Source organism: Monodelphis domestica, chromosome 1, assembly GCF_027887165.1.
Source record: "Monodelphis domestica isolate mMonDom1 chromosome 1, mMonDom1.pri, whole genome shotgun sequence".
NCBI classification, from domain to species: Eukaryota; Metazoa; Chordata; class Mammalia; order Didelphimorphia; family Didelphidae; genus Monodelphis; species Monodelphis domestica.
The window spans coordinates 350,683,477-350,708,172 of NC_077227.1; the positions used below are offsets into that span (position 1 = coordinate 350,683,477).

At 38.5% G+C, this 24,696-nt stretch overlaps 1 protein-coding gene across 5 annotated transcripts in view; it reads right to left on the reverse strand.

The window, feature by feature from the left end:
• RUFY1 (RUN and FYVE domain containing 1) overlaps positions 1 to 20,726 on the reverse strand; it is a 38,715-nt gene extending 17,989 nt beyond the window's left edge. The window contains exons 1-6 of one of the 5 annotated variants that reach the window (XM_001379047.4): positions 20,266 to 20,726; positions 7,487 to 7,660; positions 6,428 to 6,545; positions 4,845 to 4,946; positions 3,439 to 3,562; positions 1,241 to 1,302 (exon numbers count right to left, since the gene is read on the reverse strand). In XM_001379047.4, coding sequence (XP_001379084.1) covers positions 1,241 to 1,302; positions 3,439 to 3,562; positions 4,845 to 4,946; positions 6,428 to 6,545; positions 7,487 to 7,660; positions 20,266 to 20,566 — 881 coding nt within the window. In that variant the 5' untranslated portion in view covers positions 20,567 to 20,726. Of the gene's footprint in view, positions 1 to 1,240; positions 1,303 to 3,438; positions 3,563 to 4,844; positions 4,947 to 6,427; positions 6,546 to 7,486; positions 7,661 to 7,755; positions 8,591 to 8,626; positions 8,835 to 20,265 lie in introns of those variants that run through there. The other 4 variants (XM_007473882.3, XM_007473883.3, XM_007473884.3 and 1 more) reach the window with 4 other exon arrangements.
• Positions 20,727 to 24,696: the final 3,970 nt, after the last annotated feature.

A 24,696-nucleotide genomic window follows, 5' to 3' on the forward strand; every position in this document is an offset into this window, starting at 1 on the left:
AAAGTAGAAAAAACAGGATTAGTACTAAAGTGCTTAGTAAAGTAGGAAGAAATCCAAATAAAATATATAGAAGCGAGTTATGATGTCTCTCCTCACTGAACCAGTTCCATATTTCTATTAAAAACAATGAGTTTTGGGGGCAGTTGGATGGCTCAGTGGATTGAGAGCCAGGCCCAGAGATGGGAAGTCCTAGGTTCAAATGTGACCTCAGATACTTTCTCACTATGTGACCCTGGGCAAGTCACTTAATCCCCATTTCCTAGCCATTACCATTCTTCTGCCTTAGAACCAATTATACAGCATTGAGTCTAAGACGGAAGGTAAGGGTTAAAAACAAACAAACAAAAACAAAAGCCAATGAGTTTTGTTGCTGGTTGTTGAGGGACACAAAGTAGATCTGATTTTATTCCCAAATAAGCTCATCTCCCTTTGCTTGCTGTGGTTTGGGACTTATACTAATTTGTCAGTGGCTGAAACTTAAGTCTTTAATTTGGCCTTCCTTTCAGCCAGTGTTGAGATACATCTTCTTATTTGGAATGTTTGGGGTTGGGTTTTTTTTTTTTTTAGCCCAGAAAACAGTGTAATAGAGCTGGCACTTGCTTTTTAAAAAACAAAAGTAAATAAATAAAAACTATAGGATTTCATATCTCTTATGCTTAGGTGAAAACTCATTTTTCTTTATTTCCAAATAAGGAACTAGTTTGGTGAAGATCAATTTTACTTCAAAAATAGCAACAGATGTTTTGATAGGGCTTTCACATTATCTATCTATCTATCTATCTATCTATCTATCTATCTATCTATCTATCTATCTATCAAGGACTTTCACATCCATTATTTCATTAGATTCTCACAACAGGTCTGAGGTGGATGGGGCAGGGAATACAGAAGAGGACCTCAGGAGTCTAAGATGTTAAGTAATTTGCTGAAGGCCATCTGGTTAGTAAAGACCCCACAAATTAGAATCCTGGTCATCTCAAGCCTTCTCTGGTGCCCTTTCATATTTACAGATCATCAGAATCTAGTTCTACCACTTCATTCTGCAGATGAGAAAAACTGAGGTTGAGAGCAAGGGATGGACTAGGAAGCGGCATTTGTTAAAGGCAGCAAGTAATGGAGGACTCTAAGCCAGGTCTTCTACTTCTTGTCCACTGTGTTTTCCATTGCACCAAGGTACTTTCTGTTCTACCATAATATCTGCTAAAATTCCATTATAAATAATAATTGACTTTGTACATACTCTCTGTCACCATCAATGTCCTGCACATCTTTAAGATATAAGGAAAAATCAATCACTCCAACCTGGTTAAGAAAAACAAACATACACACAAGTTTAGATAACTCTTTCCATATAAAAAAACCTGACAACATTTCTTATTTTCTATGCTATTCATTGTCTTCATAATTTCAGCTGAACATTTAAATTTCTGTCCCTTCAAAATAATCCCTTCTCTGATTTATGATAAAAGAAAGCTATCTACTTCTCAAGAAAGAACTGTTGGAATGAGATGCAGATCAAAGCATATTCTCTTTCACATTCATTTATTTATAGTTTTATTTTGAGGTTTTGATTATATGAGTATTTTATATTAATATTCCCTTATAACAATGACCAATATGGAAGTATGTTTTGCATGATAATACATGAATAAAATAATCCAGATCGAATTGCTTACCATCTCTGAGGAGGGGGGAGAGAGAAGGCAGGGAGGGAGACAATCTGGACCTTAAAATTTCAGAAAATATCTTTTGGAAATTGTTATTACAGGTAATTGGGAAGATAAAATATCTTTGAATTATAAAATAATCTCTTCCCTTGGAGTATACATGAATTTTGCTAACAAGAAAACTCAAGAAATCAAAACATATATTGCTATGATTTCTTTAAAAAAAAATGATTTGCCTAACTACTCTGGAAAATGATCCTAGATATGGAGATAGAAGAATTGTCAGAAGCCACTAAATGCCTTACTCCCTAAGGGAAATTAAGTGACATCCAAGTTCCCAAATATAATAAGGGTTATAGATTTTTAAAGTTAAACCCATGATCTTCTGTTCTTGGGCCCAGTTCTCAATCCACTGAACTACCTAGCTGCCCACCAGAGAGAAGCTTTTCATGAATCAACTAAGGCCATATTCTGGAACTCTCATGGGAGTTCCCATTCTTCTTGGAAACTGGGGAGGGATGATGAGGTCTGGCTCTAGGTGGCCTTCATGGCAATGGGTAAATTATTATGGAAGAGGTGACACCCAACAGAAAGAAATGAAGAACTACAATCTGTCTGTTCATCCTCTACCCAGAAGGGAATGCGTGTGTGTCCTGAGAACCCACAACACTAGAAAGTATCTTTTTCTATTAACAGAAGAATTACTACAGTAATGCAGTCCCTCCCTCTTAAATGGCTTTCTGCTCCGATTTAATTGACTTTTTTTAAAAAAGAAGAGTCTATTTTATTTATAGAATCACAGGATCTAGCACCAGAAGGGCCAAAAGAGGTAATTTATTTCAGCCAGTATCTATCAAAGAGTCCCTTCTAGGCATTGGCCTTCCAGCTTCTATTTGAAGATCTTCACTAGGGAGAAAATTGTGACTCTCCATCCCTATCTTATTTTGGGGGAGAGTATAGTGAGGGGATGGGGAGAAGATAAAGAAATTATTCTGAAATTAAATAGCAAAATGAACCTTTCTATAGACATAGAGCAGAAGACAAAAAAGAGGATTCTATGTGAAGCTGCAAATCTTTATTTCATATTGACTGCATTCTTCCTCCCCATCTATCTACTTATATATTCAGGCAGTCCATTCTATTTTTGAATAGCTTTAATTTTTGGTAAGTTTTTCATTTCATCAAGCTAAATATCTCCCTTTTAGCAACTTCCACCCACTCTTCCTGTTCAGCCCTCTTGGGCCGTCTGTGCAATAAGTTTAATCTCTAATCCATCTTGAATATTACAGCTCTTCAAATACTTAAAAAGACAACTATCAAACTCCATCTAAATTTCCTATAGGCTAAGTATTTCAATTTCCTTTACTGATCTCCCTATGGCATGTTCTCCAGTTTTCCTCATAAGAGAGGCACCATCTTCTGGATAGATTCCAGTTTGTTTATGTCTTTACTAAAGTCCAGTGCCCAGAACAGAACATGGAACTCCAGCTCTAGTCTGACCAGGGTAGAAAAGGAACCATTACCTCCTTACTTTTCCCCTGTTGTTCTTTTCTTAATGTAGTTTAGGAAAGTATTATTTGATCTTTAAATAAAATAATAAATGCATCATTGTTACAAAACAATTGGAAACACTTAAAACAATGGGCTTATAACAAACTCTTGAATTGTTATTTGTTCCAAGTATATGACATCCAAGTGCATGTCTTTATGAATACTATATAAACACTGGTTTAATGCAAGTATTTCATCTATGGCAAGAATTCTATTTCACCTGAGAGTCCAAATCTTCTCCTTTTAAGCAAAGGTTAGCATCAAGAACGTTGAGGCCCACCAGCAGACCTACAATTATTGTTCCTTCTTCTTCCATCATCAATGCCTCAGGTTCGTAGAATTCACTAAGAGAGATTAGCAAGTTATGCTTAGTTTAACATCAATAATGGGCAAAATGTATTTAAGAATAATGCAGTTATTTAGATATTGTAAGCCTAACTTGGTACTTTGGTTTAATGCAAGTTTTAAATTTCCCCCAGAAATCATATTTGTGAATACTTCAACTTGTTCTTCAAAGTTGCTCAGTTAGAGGCACTAACTCAATGCTCATTAATACTTTCTGATTTATAAAAGATACTAGAGATTTATAAAAGATACTACTTAGTAACAGGAGTTGAACAATTTAGATACATTTATGAAAACTATTATGACATTCTAGGGAATAATATCTCACCAGAAAAGGGTCCTCCCCATTCCCCGAATGGGACAATGGACAAAGGAATTAAAACTCTCATGAGGAACCAACTTTATGAAATAATATATTGTAGAAAATTCTCTTATAATCAGCCACTGGCAATTAGAAGAAAAAAAAATCAGGTATTCTAGGGCTTGCATAAAATATAAATACCAAAGATGCATCAGGCCCAAAATTCAACAGAGGCATCACATGACATAAATGTAGATTTTATGCCAAATCCTCTGCTATTTATATGCTGACATTTCTTCTGTCAATTGGTCATGGTAGTGATATTCTCTTGTAAATTTTTTCTCTCTATTAAAAATAACCATAAAGCCTATATTTCCCTCTCTATACCTCAATCATGATTTCTCTAGGTTATTTGTTCCAAAAAGGACAAATCATTGTTAATTCTGTAATTTAACAAAATACCAAACATCCATTATTAATACTGGCAGTAAAATTTCTGAATGTTACTAGTCCTCAATAAATGAAAAACTTAACACTATCCTATGGCTGTAGAGTAAATGCTATTCTTTAGACAATTATAACATCTCATCTTTTTATGGCATTTTAAGGGATATGAAACCTTTTCTTAATAACAGTCCTTTAAGATTGGTATTGGCAAAATATTATTTCCATTTTGAAGACAAGAGACACTAAAGCTCAAAGGATTTAAATGACTTTCCTAGTGTGACATAGCTGGTTAGGTGTGAAAGTCAAGTCTAGAACCCAGAACTCCTGACTCACAATGCTATTTCCACAACAATGTTCTAACTCAAAAATTACACTGCTACCAGTATTATGGACCAGAGTATTTCAAGATTAATAATGGTAATCTGAATGTGAACTATAAATCATAGTCTTGCCTAAAATAAAAATCATGGATAGGGATATTTCTAATCAAACAGTAGACAGCTATTAGAAATGTAAAAAATAAAATAAAATACCTTAAGAGATGTTTATTATCTATAAGCACTTTTAGATAATCTGCCAATTTCTTTTGCATGAGTGCAAGATAAAGCCAAGCCCTTCCTCTTCCTACTGCTGTCCTAAAATTAAAACAGATGGATAAAAATACCAGTAAAAATCAAACCAGAAAAATCCAAAGCAAACTTTATTTGTGTTAAAGAAAACAATTAGATACAACTCTTCCAAAAGATACATACTTTTCTCCAAGATTTTGAAAAAATTATGTCAGATTTAAATAAAAGGATACAAATATTCTTATAAAGTAAAAATAAGTCAAAGCCTTGAATTTAATCATGGGGTAACAGTTTATGACTTGAAAAAAAAATGTGGGTTGTAAATAGCTACTTAAAAGAATTAAAATCATGAAATAACATAGGAGAAAAACAACAGAACTAAAACCCTTCTAAAACAGATGAAAGAAAGCTTATCTTAAGTGATTATTTTTTATAGAAATGAGATTAATGGTCAACTCTTTAGTTATCAAGAATACTGGGAACTATAGAAATAACAAAAGCCAAGGAAAAGAAGAGAAAGTTCAATCTAGTTTTAAGATGGATGTGGACCAGACCAGTATATAAAATCTGCCTGGCAATTTCTAGTTTGATTCCAAACTGCCTGACAGTAAAATAATTTGACTGAAATACAAGCAAATAATGTTAGCATAGCACTGTGTATACTGTAAATAGTTTCTAGAACTTGTAAAAATTTCAGGATAATTTTAAAAAGCAGTAAAATTGCTATGCCTCCTTAAAGCAAAAAACCTCCCCAATGCCTGTTTTTTAAGAGAGCACATATAACAATACCACCGATATAATTTTCTTTAAAATGACTGGAATTTGGGATTTAGCCGACTTGATTTCTCTGACACTTTGTATTTACAAGATTTCATCAAATCTCAATGGCCCATTTTCCATTTGACTGTGGAAATGCAAAAGGATAACATATCTGAGTTCTATCAGGCATAACAACTAGCATTAATACATAAATCCAAACTTGGTCAAAAGATATCCTCTATATATTTTAGGGCCTAAAATTAGGCCCATATTCTTAGATTATAGCTTAAAACCTGGGAAATCAGAAGATACAGAATCTGACCCCCTTTTTTTATAGATAAGCAAATTAAAACCCAGAGGAGTAGGAAATGAGCCTTTTGGTTCCAGAGCCAATGCTGTCCACTGTCCCATATTGGAACCCACCCTCAGCTATCTGTTAATTTATAAAATGAATCCAATACATCTGAAGCATCTTTTTGTGAGATTTTGAGGATGGTGAAATAATGCTCCAGTGCATAGTGAAAAGGAAGGGTCTCTGGAGATTATCTAGGCTAACCCATTCATTTGACACAGGAGAAATCTGAGGCTAATGATCCTGTTAAAATAAAAAGTATCAGTTTGTTTCAACTCTCTTAGATATAGTCTAAATACGGTGGTTTTCTTATTAAATGTTTCTTGTTTAGCTGAATCTTTATATGCATTAAAAAGAATTTGCAGAAAGAATTAAATTTGTTGGAAGACAAATTATTTTTTTGAACCAAGAATTTGTGTGACTACTTCCCACTCACTTTAACTCTGGCAGATTTTTAACACTAGTGGCTATATCTGATGCTTCTGGACAAAGTTTCTCCACCAGTTCCAGGGGACCAAAGAAAGACTTATTTTGGCCAATAAAACTCTTCTTAGCTACAAGGAAAAATACAAAACTCTTGTTAATAGGGTAAAATTTCAAAACCTCTTTAATTACAAAACAAAACTACAGCTTGCAATTGCACTTTATCATTACTATTTCCTAAATTCTTGACTCTCCTGAGTTCAGAGAAATCTTAAGGGATCACCTAATCACCTGGTGTTGGTAGCAGCACACAACTATGATTCAGAGGTTGAGGCTGATGGATCAAATGAGCTGGGAAGTTCTGAGCTGAAGGAGCTAAGCCAATCAATTGGGTATCCACTAAGGCTGGCACCAATATAATGAGAATCCTAGAGGTGATTAGGGCACCATGTTGTCTGAGGAGTGAACCAGCTCTATTCTATTTATTCTATTGGAAATAGAGTAGATCAAAGTAGTAGTGGGTCCAGACCTTTGAGTGGTTATTTCACCTCCAACCTGGCTGATATAAGGAAACTCAATATAAAACAAAGGGGGGGGGGGATCACTTAGTCTGGTATCCTTATTTTGCAAATGAGAAAACTGAGATCCTGAGGAAATAGACACTTGTACCCAAAGTCAAACTGTGAATTAATAGAAGGGCTGGTACTAGAAGCTAGGGCTTCTGCTACCTAGTTCTATTACATCATATTACCTTCTGTAACTGATGTAATTTTTTGTTTGGTTTGTATGTGTAAGGGGCAATATGTTTTAAGTAGAAAAATAATATCCATAAAACAAATAGAGCAGCTAGGGGATTACTAAGATAATTATTAACACATACAAATATCTACTGATTTGAAAAGATACACCTAAACTATTTTAGTATTCGTGCTGTCAAAGCAAGCACTACTTAAAATATTTTAGAAGGAAACCCCTCCTTTTAATCCTGCTATCAATAAAATTCACCTCTTCTAACCATATTCTTAAATCCTCCAGTCCAAATTCTCATTTTCTGCAATGAAACGATGCTCACCTTTCAGTCCATGTTTGAGACAGTGCTCCATCACCACAAAGAATTGCTGCAAAGGGGCATAGTCTGCATCCAAGCTTCTACCTAGGGTCAGGGCTGACTGGATCAAGACTTTAATACTCAGCTTCATCATATTCATCAGATTGGAGCGTTCTTCCATCATTTGGCATTTAGCAGCTGTTGACAAAAAGAAGGGATGCCTTGCTTAATTTGACTAGTGAAAAATTACTGAGCTCAAATTAGCATTTGGTGGGGCCTGACATGAATCCTACCTGTGGGGATTTGGAAAGCAAAACCTAGTCCCATGAACCGCAGGAGTCTGTATTGGGATTTTAACATATTTATAGTCTTAATATTAAGCACATTAAGGACAGGATGGTGCCTAATCGATAATATTTTTGCTATGAACCTGAAAACATGCTGGTCTGATTTCACGTTTCCAGTCTCATCTTCCATGGAACTTTCCTATCTCTCCCTACCCCCACCCCCACATTTGCCCAAAGTTTTTCTGTTTGGAAATTTGCCGAATAATTCATTAAATAAAAACCAAAGATCAGAATAAGAGACTTCTCGACACAACTGGGCTGACCCTGCACTTTCAAGCTTGCTTACAAGACCGAGGGGAACAACCAGGAGAAACGAGTTAGCTCATCCTAAGTCAGCCCACTGAAAAAACCGAATAACAATCGATAAGGAGTTTGCCCCCACAGAGTGCTTCTTTACAGTTTGACAAGCCTTTCCCTCGCAATGCCCCCAGGGAGCTAAGCTCAGGCCCCATAATGGAATTTTAAGCGGTACCAAAAGGGCCTGGAGTAGTCTAACGCCTCCATTTTACAAAGGAGGGTATAGAGACCCAGAAAGGGGGCGGGGATTGATGCACCCAAAGTCCAGTTCCGGCGCCAGCCACCCAAGCTTGCAGCCCGAAGAGGTCAGCCTGTCTCTCCGGCTTCTGCCTAGGCCTGAGCCGCCTCTTGCCAGATCTTTCCAAGCTTTCCACCCTGAGAAGCCCAGTCAGGATTCGGCCCGCGACCACCCCTCTCCTCGGGCTTCCCGCCTGTCAGCGCGCCGCAGAAACCTGTGGCTCGGACCACAATCCCACCTCAGGGCCCCAAAGGCCAAGTTAAAAAAAAAAAATTCAGTTACCCCGGGGGCTTCTCCCGGGCGGTCAGAGAATGTTGCCTAGGAGACGGCCTCACGCTCTCTAGGGGCTTCTCTGGATTGGACGTTCAGCCCAGCGGCTTTTCTGTCTTTGACCAATGAAACCACAAAGATTCGCGCACGACGCGATTCTTCCTCCAACCCAAGCGCGGGGAAGGGCGTCATCCCGCCTCCAATTCCTGAGACGAGAGAGAAAGGGGGTAGCGAAAATGGAGACAACCACGCCCTCTTCGCTGCGGGAAATCCCCGGGAGTCTCGCGAGACAAAGTCAGAGAGGCGCCATTTTATGCTCTCCTCCGGCTTCAGTCCTGACATGGTGCCTTCCTGCACTGAGCAGGCTGAGGCGTTTCTAGAAGGGGCGGGGCGGCGCGGCGCGGCGCGGCGCGGCGGGGCTATGGCATTCTGGGGTCCTGGGGCTGAGGGAAGGATTCTGGTCCCGCGATTTGATTTCAGCCCGTCAGTGTTGCGGCCTTGGCCAAGCTTCCTTTCATTTTGACCAAAAAGGTGTCCAGCCTTGGAGGTTTCCCTGGCCCAACAGCACCGGCAGGGGTGGGGTCATGATTTCCGGCGTGATCGCCCTGCCTCCCATACCACTCATCTGACAGTCTCGTGTTAGCTACTACGAACCCCTAGATTCCACTTTTTGTCTTAGCTCAGAACCTGGCACGTATCAGGTGCGCAGTAAATGTGTGGAAATGGAAATTCCCCCCACTCCTATTAAGGCACTTCAGGACAGAAGAAATAGCCCAGACTCTGAAGACAAAGAACCTGGGTTCAAATAAAGCAACTTCTAGAGTGACTTTTGTTAAGTTATTCACATTCCCCAAGATTTAGTTTCCTAATGGGTTAAGTGAGGGGGTTGGGCCAAATGCTGTCACAGGGCCTTTCCAACTCTAGATCCGAGTCTCCTTTTACTGAGGACTGGTCGGTAACAAATTCAGCAATGCTTTGAAAACTTTCTCTTAGCCCAGCAACATTCTGCTCCTCATAGTCTCATCTCTGACAGCTTTTGTTAAAACATTCGGCTCTGAGGTCATAAATTTGGCAAAGACTTTTTTTGGAAGGAAAGAAAACCATTATTATCATGGCCCAGGCTCTAAGAAAACCATTAATTGAAGGGCCACATTTGGCCTAAATTCCCTGGAAAATTCAGCTTCTCACCGCTCAATAGAATAGCTATATAGATTTATTTCAATTAAACTGCCTGATTGTCTTGATTTGGCAAGAGATTGCTTTAAATAGGGAAGGTGAAGAAATAAGTATACAGCACCTACTATGTGCCAGGCACTGTGTCAAATCAAGTTTTTAAATCGTATAATCTAAAGGCTGGATGAAGAGAGTCCTTGGTAGGAGTCTGTGGGTTGGAATCCCAATTGAATAACTAAACTCCAGAAAGTAATCTTGCCTTCTAGTCTTAGTTTCCTCATCCTTAAAATGAGGAGTCCAACTAAAAATGAAGGCCTTTTCTAATTTTTTTAAACCCATATCTTTTGTTTTAGTATTAATTCTAAAACAAATGTGGCAGTCTGGGTTAAATGACTTGCACAAAGCTAGCAAGTATCTGAGGTTACATGTGAACTAAACTGTTGTTCTAACTATTGTGCTACCTAACATTAAAGGACTGTTGGAGGGAATCAACCAACTGCAGATTCAATTGTGCCCTGAACTGTGAGCATCTTTTATAGGGGGATGTGGAATATATTGTATGGCTTATAAGTAGGGCAATTTGGCTGGAATGCAAAATGCAAGAGGCCTTATGGTCTAGACTTGTGATTTCAGTGACAAGTGAACTCCTAGGTGAGGAAACTCAAAAACTTTGTCTTTTGCCAAAAAGCAGTAAGAGTTCTGTGACTTGTGCAGGGTCACAGATGAAGTGTTTGCCAGAGGGAGAACTTGAAACCAGGTACTTTGGACTTTAAGGCCATCTCTCAATCAACTAGGTAAAACTCTAAGGAGTAAGGTGAAATCTTTCTAAAAAGAAAGTTGGGAACTAAATTGTAAAGGGCTTTAAATGTCAGATTAGAGGCATCTAGAACAGGGAAGTAACATGGTCAGACCTTCATTTATGAATGTATTTTGGGAATAGTGCAGAGGATGGATTAGAGAGGCCAATTAGGAGGGTATTGCAATAGTCCAGATAAGAAGTGATAAGGTCTGATTTAGAGTGTAGAGTGTGTGAAAGAAAATAGGACAAATGTGAGCAACACTTCAGATGAGATTTGGCAGCTGACTGGACCTAGAGATAGGGAAGAGTCTCAACTTGGGCAAATTGTTAAAAATATATAATTTGGAAAGGGGGAAGGAAAGGCTTGTCACTCAAAATCTTTGCACTCTGTAATTTTCCTTGCTAGAAAATGGAAGGATGGTGGTATCAATGAGAGAAAAGGGAAGTTAAGAGGATGGTTGGGTTTTGACCCTTGAATCATTCTTTTTCTAAACTTCAATTTCTTCCTCTCCATTCTTCCGGTCAACAAATATCTGCATGTCTCTCTCTATTCTTTATAAATCTTCACTTGACCTTAATGTCCCCTCAAGATATTGTACTACTTGGTTTTTCAAATCTGAGCTCCTATAAAAAGCCATTGAAATTTACTGCCTCCATTTCTTTTCCTCCCATACTTCCCAACTCTTTGTAATCTGGCTTCTGACCTCACCATTCAACTGAAGCTGCTCTCTCCAAGGTTACCAGTTGATCTTGTAATTGCTACATTTGACAGCCTTTTCTGATGTTTCATCTTTTTTGATCTATTTGTAGCCTTTGACAATGTTTCCTCATCTCACCTTCCTTTTCAACTAAGTACAGTTAAGCAAAACAAATCTACCCCCTGGCCAGGTCTGACTTTGTATTTCACACCTATAATCCACCTCTTCTTAAAGGAAAGAAACATAGTACAAAGTCAATGATGTCAAAATTGCATTGAAAGAAGTTTTTCAGGTTTCTTTTACATGGTTGTGGGCAATGAGCAAACAGTCCTGATTACTTCTCTGTATCGAGTTTCTTTTGTTTCATGTTTATTGTTTCTTTCAGTGTTCTGAGTTTCTGTGACAAAACCCTGTTCAGGTTTTTCTGTTCCAGGCTTGCATCTTCAGATGCCTGCTGGGGAATCAACAATAGAATATCCAAAAGACATCTAAATTTAAAACAGAACTCCTCTAAATCTACCCTTCTTTATTTCTGTTGAGGATACAACTAACCTTCTAGTCACTCAGATTCACAACCATTGCATTGTTCTCAACTCATCTCCCTCAATCTCACATCCAATAAATTGCATAGTCTTGTTGATTCTACTTCTATAACAAATATCAAATGGGCCCCTTTCTTTCCATTCACATGACTTCCATTCTAGTTCAGATCCTCACTTCTTGCCTAGACTACTACAATTGTTTCCTAAAAAAGATTTCAATATCTCCCCTGTTTTAATCCATTTTCTAGGCCCTAGCAAAGATAATCTTCCTAAAGCACAAATCTGATCATCTTATTTCCCTGCTCAAAAATTGTCAATGGCTCTCTGTTGCCTTTAAGATAAAAATACAAGTGTTTGATGTTTAAAGTTCTTCACATATTCTACATTACAGACAACCTTCCCTATTTCCCTGAGATTGGCCTTTGCACAGGCTACTTTATGCCTAGAATGCAGTCTTCTGTTTTTAGGAATCCCTAGCTTCTTCCTTCAAGGCTTAGTTCATGTACTTTTTCTGATCACTGTAGTTGTTAACTGCCCTCTTCCCTCCTTAAATATGTAGTCACTTAACTGTTTACATGCTGCATCCCCTCAATAGAATGTTTATGAATTTTTAGTGCCTAGCACGGTGCCTTGCATATATTAGGCTCTTAAGAAATTCTTGCTGGACTGGATTCTTTCTAATTTAGCCTTGTGAAAAGTCAGAATCTTGGTTTTTCCTGTGCCATCTTTGTTACCTGAACACTCTTTGTTTCCCCAAAGGTAAAATAGAGATGACAGCACTTAGTCTAACTCAATTCCAGGAAAGAAAGATGAGCCTGAATCTTGAAAAGGAAAATTACTAAAGGATTCCACTGTGTGTGTGTGTGTGTGTGTGGTTGTGTTCATATGTATGTTCATGAGTATATTGTATGCAAATTTATGACAAAATGACAAAGACATTTCATGTAGATTTGGGGCTAGAATTATCTTTTTTTTGTGTATATGTGTTTTGTTTCATTTTCAGAACACTAACAATTCCCAATAGAAATGTCTTCAACCATACAGATGAGTAATTTCCCTTTTGGGAAGAGTGCTTTGGGGAAGAAATTGTCTGAACTAGTAAAAATGGTAATAGTGGCCTACATTTCAGGATTCATAGTGAACATTTTGCTAAGGCAACATTCACAAATCTTAGGGGGCAGAAATGGATTACCAAATAGTATTGATATGAACAATTTATTGCACAGATATTATCCACTGATCCAGGATTATGTTCTTAGGGAAAATTCTTAGCATAGTATATTTTAAAAATATAAAATTGCTACTTAACAAAGTTCATAACAGGATGAAATAAGAGACCAAGCAATGGAGTTAACAGCACTCATGGACATTAAAATCTAAGTGACTGAGACCTTGCCTTTAAAATATACTGTTGCCTAAGATGTGATATAGTATGTAAAAAAAAATCTACTTCACAAGACCTAAGAGAGGAGTCTGGTTATTTTTATACAGTTGCTAAGAAATGACTATATTAAAGTAGTCAGGTGGAAAACTGCTACATATACTAGAGATAATAGAATCTTGCCACTGTTTGCTAAAATTCCTTATTAAATCTGTATAGGCCTATGATGAAATATTAAGTTTTTAGGGAAAAGTTTCAATCTAATAGCTTTCTTCAGTCTAGAGCCATTGTTGATTAGGAGGAAAGATATGAAATAATAAAAGATTTAATATAATAAAAGTTTAAGGATAACACTTTGTTTTATACATATAAATTGTGGTAATACTGGGGCTCTGGAGGCACTCAAATACCTGATTTTTTTTCCTTCCTAAAGCCTTTATCTTCTGGCTTATCATCAATTTTTTTTCTTCTTTTTTTTTTTAAAATGCTTACCTTCCATCTGTGTATTGGTTCCAAGGTATTAGAGTGGTAAGGGTTAGGCAATGCAGGTCAAGTGACTTGCCCAGGGTCACACAGCTGGGAAGTATCTGAGGCCAAATTTGGACCTAGGACCTTCCGTCTCTAGGCCTGGCCCTCAATTTACTGAGCTACCCAGCTGCCCCCTTATCATCAATTCTAAGAAAGAAGAGTGGCAAGATCTAGACAATTCGGGTTAAGTGAAAGGTTACACAGCTAGGAAGCATCTAAAGCCAAATTTGTAATTACGTCCTGTGTTCTCTCCACTGTGCTACCTAGCTGCCCCTCAAATACCTGTTGTTTAAACATTTTTTCCCCAAAGGCAGGTGTTAGGCAGTTTACTTTTTTTATTAGAAAAGTTAGTAGTGTCATAAATGTCAAAATGAACTGGCTGGTTATATCCTGATTTGATTAATCTGGGCAGATGATATTTGAAATAAATGTCAGCTCTCCTCTAAAAGGCAAACTGGCATTTTAGATCAGTGTTTCTGAAAGAAATGTATTACTGACCACGTCTATAGAATCACAGATTTAGCATTGGAAGGTTATCTAGTTGTTTTTTTTTTTTTGTAGATAGCAATACTGGGGCACAGAGTGGTTAAATAACCTGGACACACAGGTCACAAAGGTAAGTTTCAGGTCCTCTGACTCCAAATTTTTTCACTCTACCACACTTGTCTCACTGAGATTCATCCTTTATTTTCTCCAGGACTACTCTCTTCTCTTTATCTCTTCCAAAGAGGCCATTAAGATTTTAGCTACGTGGGGGCATTCAGAATTACTTGGTGAAAAACTTAAGCCCTGCTCTACATTTTCAAAATACAATATTATTCATCTGTAAAAAGTATACAATTATAAATGACAGTTTCAAGAAGATAAGATGATGAATTTAGTGGCAAGAATTCTATGGAAAGAACACTGAACTGAGAATTAAGAAACTTTGGTTCAAGTCCAAGTCTTCTACTGAATTGGTATGTGATACTAATCAAATTACTTGTTATCAGAGTGTAAACTCCTTGAAAGCAGGAATTTTTGACATATCCCAGGACATAGCAGTGACTTGCACATAGCAGGCACCTAAATTATATTTGTTTTATTCATTAAATTTCCCATCTGTCCTCATTAGCAATTCAACTAAAGACTCACATTTATTTAACTCTTACGAAGTGTCAAGCCATACTAGGCTCTAGGGTAGACACAGAAAAGTGATAGTTGACCTCAAGTAGCTTATGGTCTAGAAAGGAAAATGATAGGCTTACATGAGGTGATTTCTGAATTCCCTTCATACTTTCCTATTTTATACATTATGAAATCTAAGGGTCTTTATTAGCACATTACAGAAAATATGGTGCTGACAATTTGGCTACTATTACTGCTTCTTTGAATATAACATTTTGAATACAGCCGCCTCTCCTTTATCCATATAGAGTCAACCACCAATTATTAATTTAAAGACTTACAGAATTTAGTGCTGGAAGAGATTTTAGAAATCAGTTAGACTGATCTGATCATTTTACAGTGGAGGAAAATGAGTTCCTTCCTAGCTTCCCAATGCTATCACGTGAGTGATAGGGACTGATCTCTTTTCTTTGCCCCAGCTATCTAAGGGCTTGGGCCTTTTGGCCCAGCCTAAACAGAAGGGGTATTTAAGCCCTATTCCCTTCTCTCCCTTTTTCTCTCTCTCTATCTCTAATTCCTTTCTTGCTCCTATTGTAATTAAACTCCAAAAAAGGCTGACGGCTGACTTGAGTTTTTCATTTAGGAATTACATAGCTGAATTCCTTGGCGACCTTAAATTAATATATATCAGTCTTTTAAAGTGATTCCCTTGTAACATTGTGGGAAACAATGTTTCCCAAAGGAAACTCTAGTTTCCTATTACCTAGAACTTGGGCTAATTGCAATGGGCTACTCTCCCCTCAAAACCATCCTTCCTTCACATTGTAAGAATTAAAATAATATTTCTACCCATATATATATATTTATAAAGTTTATTAGAAAGGGTGGACAATCAGTTTAAATCTCATCATTTCTATAAGTCACCTGACTATGTGGTCCCTAGCCTGCAAGTCTCTTCCTCCTTCCCCCTTAACCTTCCTGCTCCCTTCCCTCTTCTCTTCTCTTCTCTTCTCTTCTCTTCTCTTCTCTTCTCTTCTCTTCTCTTCTCTTCTCTTCTCTTCTCTTCTCTTCTCTTCTCTTCTCTTCTCTTCTCTTCTCTTCTCTCTCTCTTCTCTTCTCTTCTCTTCTCTTCTCTTCTCTTCTCTTCTCTTCTCTTCTCTTCTCTTCTCTTCTCTTCTCTTTTCTGTTCCCTTCTCTCCAAGAAGCCCAAAACCTTGACTTTTATTGATGACGTACAGCACGTACAGGCACACAAAGCTGGCATAACCGTGTTATGTCAGGAATGTTTGATGGACAGGTCAAGCTACTCAGGAGGGGATGGGAATGAACTTCCTTGACACAACATGACTGCCAGAATAATCTGAGAGTGATTTGGCAGTCTGGTAAAGCTAGTGGACCTCAATAGTTGGCCATCTGTACTGCAAGTGTGTCTAAGCACTGGAAGACTTCCATTATATGTGACTTAGTGGTGAGTCAAATAATTATAGTACGAAGTGATGAGTATAAAAGATATTTTAAGATATCTACAGCAACAATCATATGTAATGGACTTCTCTACTAGTAGCAATGCAATGACCCAGGACAATCCTGAGGGACTTATGAGAAAGAACTATGAGAGTAGAAACATAGAAGAAAAACATGATTGGTTATGTGGTTCAATGGGTATATGACTGGGGATTTTGGCTTTAAATGATCACTCTATATTACTAATATAGAAATAGGTTTTGAACAATGATACATGTATAACCCAGTGGAATTGTTCATTAGTTCTGGGAGGGGGGAAGAAACATGAATTATGTAACCTTGGAAAACTATTCTAGATAAATTAATTAAAATACCAGTAACAACTGTAATGTGATATGAAAATGCCTGATTTATGTTGGGGACCAAGTCACAGGTCCTCCTAATGCTAAGGAAATGCTAAAATTTCAGTTAGAGGTTAGTAAAAATAAAGAACAACCCTAATGTTAGAACTGTTCTTTAACTGTATCTTATGTATATGTATAATTTTTTTTCTCATCAAAATTCAAACCCTTAGGGATTTGTGGACCTCAGATTAAGAGTCTTTGTTCTAATGCCTCATTTTAAAAAACCTTCCATTACCTACAGACGGATGTTCAAATTACTTCTGGCTTTGGGCCCACCATAGTATTTCCTCCTCCTGTCTTATCAGCTACTGTTTCCACAGGGTCTAGCTCTCCTCTTTACTCTGGCACATGATACTCACTTTACTCATGATGTTCTTTGAATCTTTGGAATACCCTCCTAATTTCTTTTCTACTTTTTTCATCCATTTTTAGGGACAAGCTCAAGCCCCACCTGCTCCATGAAGTCTTCCCTAAGGCTCATAAGCTTTCATTACTTTGACTTTTTCCGGTCATCAACCTTAATTTTAGAACTTGGTTATATGCCGCCCTATACTGTAGGTACATGTGTACATGTGTAGGTACATGTAATACACATGTACATGTGTATTATCTCTAGCGGACTATAAACTTCTTTTATATCTGCCAAAGTAACTAGCAGGTAGATTTCCATCAATATTTGTTATATTAAATTTATGACCTTTTTTCATGAATTATCATAAAGCCCCATGTGTACTGAAGTTTTCATGGAGTCTGGTTCACTGCAACTCTTTTGTGCATGTTCAACACAATGAAAGGATTCACCTATACAGATTAGCAAAGTACAAAGATTCATCAAACTGGAAAAACAAAGGGTATGCCTACATATTAAGCATTACAAAACAAACCCAGGTATGAAAAACTTGCTTGAATAACATTTTCACGGAAGTGATTTCTTAGCTTCCCAAGAAAAATCATGCAATATTATTAAAGTCAATCTGGTAAAGATTATGATGGACTTCACAAATTTCATTAGGTTAGACAAACACTCATTCAGAATTCAAATCTCACAATATGAAATGGTCAAAGCCATCTGGGACATCTAATTGAGCATACAAAAAAAGGATAATTTTATAGCTTAATTTTTTTTTTAACAGAAGCTACAATTCTTCCAAGAAACAGAATTTGTTAAAATATTTCTTGAGCATCTATGTTTACGGCTCTGATGAAGCCATGTGGAAGGAATATAGATGAAAAGAAAGCAATCATTGTCCTCAGAGATTTCACATTCTGATAAAGGAAACCAAATATAATTGTGAAATAACATTGTAAAAGAGCAGTACTTATGCCACACAACAACCTAAAAGTATCCCACCAACCCCAGACAGTACAAGTGCTATTATTCCTATTTTATAGATGAGGAAATGAAAAGTCAAGTGACTTGCCCAAGGTTACAAAGCTAGTTAGTGGCACAGCTAAGGGTAGAATCCATATCTGATTCCGGAACTATGGCATACTGTGATACATTTTTGAGCTTGAGTCAGGAAGACCTAGTTTTAAAGTTCAATATATAAGCTGTGAGACCACATATAAATTATAATCTCTCAGTGTCCTAATTTTCTGAAGATGATAAATTAGAAATCATTTGTTAAGAGATTCCATATTCCAGAATTTTTCATACTGATGAAATCAAGGGTTCAGACAAAAAGGGAGGAAAAGGGAAATATAAACCTGATCATAGTTAATTTTTTGGTGGCTATCAGTCATTCTATTCTACCTACACAATGCTTAATCCGTTTCTGTTAACCTTCAATTCAACAAATATTGTCAAATACTAATGTGCTAGGTACTGGGGTCTAGATACAAAGTTTAGATAACACTTGGTCTTTGGCTTCATGCACCATATAATTTATATTGGTTTGACCCGCCCATGAGCAATTAATATTTTTCTAGTTGTTTAGATCTGACTTTATTTGGACCATATAGTTTATTAAAAAAAAAGATACTTTATTTTTACCAATTACTGAACCATATAGTTTAAACAAGCTTCAAAGACCTAAATACCAATAGTAAAATTGTTTTTTAATAGTGTAACCATGTTTTCATGAGAGATTATTTATTTGGCTTTTCTCCTGTCTCAGGGAGGCTCTGGGCAAAATTGTTTTTAAAGAAAACAAAGCAAAATTCATCTTCAGTATCCCATTCTCTTCCTTTCTTGAGCTTCTTGCTACCTGCCATCTCTAAGTTGCCCAAATCCTCTTACTGCAGGCCCTACACTGTCTTCATCCTTTCAAGTCCAGAACTTCTCTTTCCCTTCAAAAAACTATGCAGTCATCTCAAACAGGATCCCTAACACTTTTACAAGGGCCTCCTGGAGATGTTGTTTTTGTCCTCCCCTGACTGATTAGATTTAAGCAAGAAGTATTGAAGGAGAGTCTAGATATGGGAATTCATATACCGGAGAAGGGTCAACTAAATGACCTCTCAGTTCCTTTCTTCCAGTGAGAGCTGTGATTCTAAATACAGCTTTTTTTTTTTTTTTGGGTGGGGGGTGGAGTTTTATTTAGTCAATTTAGATTATTTTTCCTTGGTTACAAGAATCATGTTCTTTCCCTCCCCTCCCCCACCCCTCCCATAGCCGTTTTCTAATACATCTTAAAACCCAAGCAAGAGTCAAATAAGAGGTTTTTGCACTGTCCATTCCCATTTTGTTCTTTATACCTAAGAGTTTAAAACTGGCTCTTTTTCATAATCAGAATCATATAGAAATATTAAGTTAGAAGGGACCTCAGAAGTGGTTTTTAACATTGCAACATCTCTGAGAGGTGATCTAACGCCTGCTTAACCTCTTCTAGTGAGCCCAGTTTCTGTCTCAAAAGATGCTATTGGATAATGAAAGGAGCTTTGGCTCTGGAATCTGGAGATCTCCGTTCAAGTCCAGCTTTTGTATTTTACAGCCCTGAGACCTCCGACAAGTACTTCAAATCCGCCTCTATAAAGTCCGGCATGCACTGCTAACCTCTCTACCTATTTAACCTCCTACCTTTTCTAAACTGGGAGAGGGTTAAAGGTGAGGGAGAATTAAACAAAACCAGGATTTTAACTCCTCTTTACCAGTGCTTAATCTTTTAGTCACCCAGATTAGTTTTGTCTGTGCTAATACCCCACCTACTGGTAGAATTTGGAAACACATAAATTGGGCTTTTTAAACTTCTGAGTACAGGATTTATCGAGTACAGGAACTATTTTACTTCGAGTATTTTTTTTTCTTTTTTGAAGCTATGCAAATCTCCCCTCCCTCACGTTCCCCTTCTTCACAGCAGTTAAATGTTGTGTCCAACAGAGACAATAAGCTCCCCAGTTCGTCTGGTCAGGGAAATGAGGGCGGCGGTGTGTGTGTGTGTGTGTGTATGATTTATTGTGATAAGACTTTGGCCTGGCTCTCCTGATCAGGAGCTTTTAAGTTTAAGTTTACTTTTTGGAGTGACACCTCGAACACAGCAGGCACACTGGCGAATGTGGGCAGCCCAGCGTTCGGAGAGCCTCTCCCTGCAGGCTCGCCCCGGCTCGCTTGCTTACCTGGGCTGCTGGAGGGGCTGTCTCCCGTGCTGCCGCCAACACTACCAGCGAGTTTGCTCCGGAGCCCAGCGGAGGAGGCTGCGGAGCGCAGCGCGTGGCCGCAGCTCACTGAGAAGTTCTCGGACGCCTTCTTGGCCAGCGAGAGGATGGGGCGCGACCAGCTGACGTCGTCCCGGGTTGCTGCCTTGCCCCCAGCCTCGCCGCCCACCTCGCTAGCGGAGGGGATCTGGGTCTGGTCTATGATCTCGAAATCTTCCCGCGGATCCACACCCGGGGAGCCACCGGCCTCTCCTTCAGCCATCTTTACACAGTCATCTGACACCGGTCAAGAGGAAGAGGGTTTGCAGCCGCCCCCAGCCGCCCCAACCGCCCTCCAGCTCGCCTGCTCGCTCGTCTGCCCGGGGCAGCAAGCGCAGCAATCCGCGCCCAGGCAGATGCCATCGAGCCTTGTTCCCCATCCCAACCCCTCCCCAGGGTGGGTGGGGTGCGCAAGCTAGCGTGGGTAGCAGTGAGTTTTAGGGAGAGTCTAGAAGCTGTAGTAGGAAGGAGGGAACTTTAGGGGAACTTTCAAGAGGATGTAAGTAGGGCAAGAGTAGTTTTGGAGGTTGGCAAATGCAATGCAGGGAGAAGTGAATTTGAAGGTCTCAGAGCCAAGTGGGCAGGAGTGAGCTTTAGGAGCGACCTTTGCAGATTATTTAGGCAAGAGTGAAAATTGAGGCAAGAATGCATTTAAAATGCGAGTTCTAGGAGCCGGCTTTGCAGCTGGCTTCCCAAGGCTTCGGTGTGATGGTGTTTTCCTTTGTTGTGATGTGGTCTCGGATCATTCTTCATTGATATGTCTAACACTTTAGTTTTTTTTTTAGTTTAGTTTTTTAGGTAAAACAATTAAAGCAAACGAATAGGGAAAGGGATTTAGGAGGTAATAACTTAAGGAAAGATTGTAAACATTCAGAATGGGAGTTGCTTCGTATTCATAGTTTTGAGCTGCTAGGTGTGTCAGTGGATAGAGTGCCAGGACAGGAGTCAGGAACTCATCCTTGTGAGTTCAAATTTGTCCTCAGGAGTGTCTGAGTGACCCCGAGGAAGTCACTTACCCTGTTTGCTTCAGTTTCCTGATCTGTAAAATGAGGTGGGGAAGGAAATGGCAAACCACTCCATTATATTTCCAAGAAAACAAAGAAGAGTGGAACAGGTATAAACAACTTGTATCTGTTGCCTAGCACAGTCGGGGTAGTTAAGTCTCCACTTAAGAAATACTTGATTAATTTTTTGTAAGAGATTTGGGAGTTCCGTTTTCCTCTACAACTCCTAGGGCAAGCACTATTGTCTTCCTAGTCCTTCCCTAGGTGTTCAGGGAAGATGAGCACGTGTGGCGTGAGGGCTTACTGAGCCCTTTTCAGGTTTGGTTTCCTTCTTTGGTATCCACCTGCCACTGGGCTCTTACCTGTAACTACAAGAAGCTATAGCATGATTGGCAGCCACACCTTGCTAAAGCTGTCTAGATCAGGTTGTGGGTAACTGACAGGCTTCACACCTGTGGCTGAGTTAGGGGGTTGTGTTTATTTGCCTCAGTGGAAGGGACTGATGAGAACTGTTTGTACCAAAAGCCATGAAGGTGGCTAAAACAGATGCTGTGGACCCCAGAGACCTTGGTCAGGCATTGAAGATGCCAGAGTCATCCATTTCATCCAGAGCCATCACCAGCTTGACTTTTAAATTGCCACTGGCTTCACGTGACTGGAAGAGAGAATGAGACCAACATTTTCCACACCTCTGCCTCTATTAAATGCAATTTATGCATGAATCAGGATAATAGCTTCAAAGTAAAGGATAAAAGACTACATAAATATCAAGCAGAAGCAGATAGATCCTTATTTTGCAAAATCATAAGAGTCAATAGGGCTATCTAGATCTTAATTTTGCATATGGGGGTGCTCATAGTAAGTGAGGGGTCCACAATCACCCAGTAATATGCAACATAAGAGCAGAATAAGTAGTAAAATAAACAAAACCTATTTTAGGCAAAAAATGCAACATATTTTTGATATATTCTTTGGCATTGATTAAGTAATGATAGTTTCATTAATACTCTGCCAAAGTTTGCCTTGGCCCTTTGACCCTTTGGCCCTAGGGGTATCACAAGGTTCTCTGTGACTGAAAACAAAGTTGCTGTAAAATAGCTTTGAATTCTATGTAGGGACAATACCCCCAAATAGGACAAAGTGCCCAGAAGCTTACCATAGGTTACTTTGGGCCCTGGCAGAAGTTAATTCTTATTGATGCCTTAATTTTAAGAGTTGTTCATCCCTGGAACCATCTTCCTAATTAGGTAGTTAGTGAGCTTCCTATCCTTGCTGGTATTTGGCATTTAATTAAGGAGCTTCTGTTACAGGTACCATGCTAAGAGCTGGAGATACACAGAAGGGCAAAAACATTGGCCCTTTCCTCAAAGAGCTTACATTTCCATGGAGAAGTCAACATGCAAATAACAGTAGGAGCAAGATGTATACAGAGTTGTTGGAAGGCAATCTGAGATGGAAAGGCAACAAATGGGTGGGGGTGTGTCAAGAAAGGCCTTCTGCAGTTTGGGGAATTTGAGCAGAATCTTGAATTAAGTCAGAGTGACTAAGAAATAAGAATGAAAGGAGTAAAGAGTTCCAGGCATGGGGGACAGTCACTGTTTCTTCTGTAAACCTTCTTCCAGGTAGAGGATTTCCAAAATAAATGGGAGATACCATCTAAAGGGCAAGAATTCTGTGACCTTGTGAGAAGTAGTTCTACAGAGGGGCTCTCTTTACCATTCATACTATATGTTGATTACTTTGTTTCTTTATACCAATCTTTAAGAAATAAAAAGGCCAAGTCCAGTTTTTACTCTAACTCTTATTCTCAGGGGCCAGCTAGGTGGTACAGTGGATAGGGCTCCCAGTCTGGAGTTCAAATGTAGCCCCAGACACTTACTAGCTGTATGACCCTGGGTAAGTCACAACCCTATTTGTCTGAGTTTCCTCATTTATAAAATGAATTAGAGAAGGAAATGTCAAACCATTCCAGTATCTTTGCCAAGAAAACACTAAATGGAGTCACAAAAAATTGGACATACCTGAAAAGAAACTGAACAACTTATCCTTAAACTTTATTGGTCTCCGAACTTTAGTAGACCCAGTGGCCCTTACTCTACATATTCTTCCTGACTACAATTTCCCCCATTGTTTCTTGTTACCACAAAAGTCAATTTCCCTTTCACACCACTTCCAACCCGGGAAAGAAGAAGGAATGGGCAGAAGGTACTGTTTTAGCTTAGTTTGGAAACTAATAAAGGATATCATGACATTTTAATGAGTGGCAAAAAACAGGTAAGAACATCACTGTAAAATGAAGGAGTTGGAATAATTATCTCTTAAGCCCTTTCCAGCTCTAAAACAATAATCCTTTAATCATCACATAAACAAGGTCAGAGGCCAGCCTTCTCATCACTGAAGATTCTTTTCCAGTGAATGACTGACAGCAGCACAAACCCTGAGGTTTGGGCGCCATCTTGTGGAATACAACTTCTGACCAGTTTCCAGCCGTCTTTCCCAAGCTGATTTGGATGTGACTTTCCAAGGCACAAAAAAAAAAAAGTATATGTGTGTGTGTTTGTGTAATTGGGATTGTGGATCTAGCTCTGGAAGTTACTTTAGAGAACATCTAGTCTTATGTCTTCCTTTTACATATAAGGAAATTGAAATGTAGGGAGATTTAAGTGAGAGGGTTTTTTCCTCTGTACCATGCTAGGGAAGGCTGGACCTTGGGAATAGGAATACTTTTGGGATAAAAGAGGATGTGAGGAAGCAAAATATAGGACAATGTCTCTTTTTATACCCCTAAATTGCTACTTTAAAAAAAAGCCATATATGTAATTTCATTTTAAATATTTTAGAGGGAAATATGTAAGCATCATTGATGATTTTGCCATGGAAAATTTTATGGAAATTTCATTCACATCCAATGGGAACACTTAGATTTTGTATGAGTTTGAGAAACATGATTTTACTGGATTTAATTTACATATTACACTGTAGTATGGAACACCAGGTAGCCCTTGTGGGAACCTGAAGGCCTAGAAAGTTACCAAGTGCTTGAAGCTGACCTCAGTTTTTATGTAAGGCTCTTTCTGTTATATTCCACTGCCAATTTCCTACTGCTGTGGCCTCTGGAAATAATCATAGTCTGGTACTTCTGTACATTAGAAAAAAATCTGTTGAGATCCAATTAGGTGGAACAGTAGATAGAGTGCTAGGTCTGAAATTGTGAAGATTTGAGTTCAAATTCAGCCTCAGATGCTTACTAGTTGTGTGAACCTGGGCAAGTCACTTAACCTTTGTTTGCCTCAGTTTCCTCATCTATAAAATTGGGATAATAGTACCTACCTTCTAGGGTTGTAAGGAT